This window comes from Diaphorina citri, unplaced genomic scaffold, assembly GCF_000475195.1.
Source record: "Diaphorina citri unplaced genomic scaffold, Diaci psyllid genome assembly version 1.1 scaffold1940, whole genome shotgun sequence".
NCBI classification, from domain to species: domain Eukaryota; kingdom Metazoa; phylum Arthropoda; class Insecta; order Hemiptera; family Psyllidae; genus Diaphorina; species Diaphorina citri.
In genome coordinates this window covers 9,677-11,264 of record NW_007379366.1, presented here as the reverse complement: position 1 = coordinate 11,264, position 1,588 = coordinate 9,677, and the positions used below count along the sequence as shown (strand labels likewise).

Sequence of the window (1,588 nt, the reverse complement as noted above, 5' to 3'; positions counted from 1 at the left end):
TTTTTATGTGGTTGAGAACCAAGGTCGTCATGTCTAGGCGGACTGTGAATCTCGTCTCTATTTTATTGGTTTTAGTGGGGGGTCCAGTGGAACACATCACATGCCTTCAGGCACACTCCATTTGTCAAGGGTCTAGGTTTTCCTTGCCCATATGGGATCAATTTAATTTTTTGTGAGGGATTTCTGATAAAATATCCGAAATTCACAACGAAAAAGTGTTGATTATGTGCTTTTTTTTGTAAATGACATGACAGCAATGGTAGGATTCTTACATAGTGAGCTCTACCTCCCAACTGCAATTATAAGGAAGTGCAAAATCTCACTTTGTTTTAAGTTGAAGTACCTTCATTTAAGTACCTACTTATTTATTTATTGAAAAGGTGCCCTTGGGGCATAACTGGGCTGATTTTTTTTTTTCAACAATAAAACATGGAACTTTTGTTTTTGCTTTTTTTTACTCCAGAGGGGGAGTTTCATTACCTTTATTGCTATGCTTGTTTCATTACCTTTATTATTTTCTATTAGAATGGCTTCTATTCGGTTCATTACTTCATCAACTCGCTCTAGAGCTTGTTCATAGTTTTGTACATTATTCAGTTCTTTATTGAATTGCTCTTGACGGGTTGCCTTGTCTAACAGGATGTCTGATATTGATGGATTGACATCAGCTGCCTTTCGTATTACTTGAGGTTTACGGCTCTGGTTATCTAGAACAGAAACATGGGTGGGTTAAAAGAAATAAGTAGTTAGGTTAAGTTAACATAAGAATAGGTGCCTACAAAGGGAACTGTAACAATGGAGGTCATAACACTCTGAAATTGAAGAGACAAGAGAGTTTAGACCTAAATAGGGCCCTGTCAGGGCATGACCTATTCCTATTTCTTTTTTTTTTACATAGGTACTATTAAAATTTTTAAGGGACTAAATTTCCCAAAGCAACATACCCATCATAAAAGCTCTATTTGATGGTAAGAATGGACTTTTTGGATTGAGCAAAAAATCTGGATGATGTGGTGCCCCTTTAGTTATAAGTCCTACAGGTAAACTATCAATTTCATCTCTCAATGCTATCACATCCATCTTGCTATCCATGTCAGTTGGTAGCAATCTTTTGTAGCCATTGCTGAAGTTATCTTCTACATATTGAATGATTCTCTTTGAGTCTGGAATGATTTTGACACCGTCCACAAGAACGGGAACTTCCCCGAGTGGATTGACTTCAAGGAACCAAGATTCATATTGCTCATTTGATGCTAGGTTGACAAGGTGAGTTTTGAAGTTCAATTTTTTCTCATGCAAAGTCATGATCACCTAGAACACATTAAATATGATTAAATATCACTTGACACAATTATTGAAGAGGAAAATGAATGACTTTACTGTGCATAGTTGTCAAGGGATCAAGTCAATCTCCAGGTAAATGGGAAGGTGAGAATTCAATCTCAGCTAAATTGTATGGTACCTGCATTGTAAACAAAAAAACACTTAATACATGCAAACATACTGTTACATAAGACAATCATTACTTTTCTCATTACTTGTTTATCATGGTATCTTAAGGCCCACAGACAACACACTTCCTGTGTTG

The 1,588-nt window shown here is 36.3% G+C and overlaps 1 protein-coding gene across 1 annotated transcript; it reads right to left on the bottom strand.

Annotated features, from left to right (window-relative positions):
• Nucleotides 1–286: 286 nt before the first annotated feature.
• LOC113470928 (ganglioside-induced differentiation-associated protein 1) lies at nucleotides 287–1,307 on the bottom strand. The gene is made up of 2 exons (XM_026829722.1): nucleotides 945–1,307; nucleotides 287–707 (listed from the first exon to the last, which is right to left on the bottom strand). Exons 1-2 carry the CDS (start codon nucleotides 1,303–1,305, stop codon nucleotides 370–372), a joined length of 699 nt encoding a protein of 232 aa, XP_026685523.1. The 5' UTR covers nucleotides 1,306–1,307; the 3' UTR covers nucleotides 287–369.
• Between the last annotated feature and the right edge of the window lie 281 nt (nucleotides 1,308–1,588).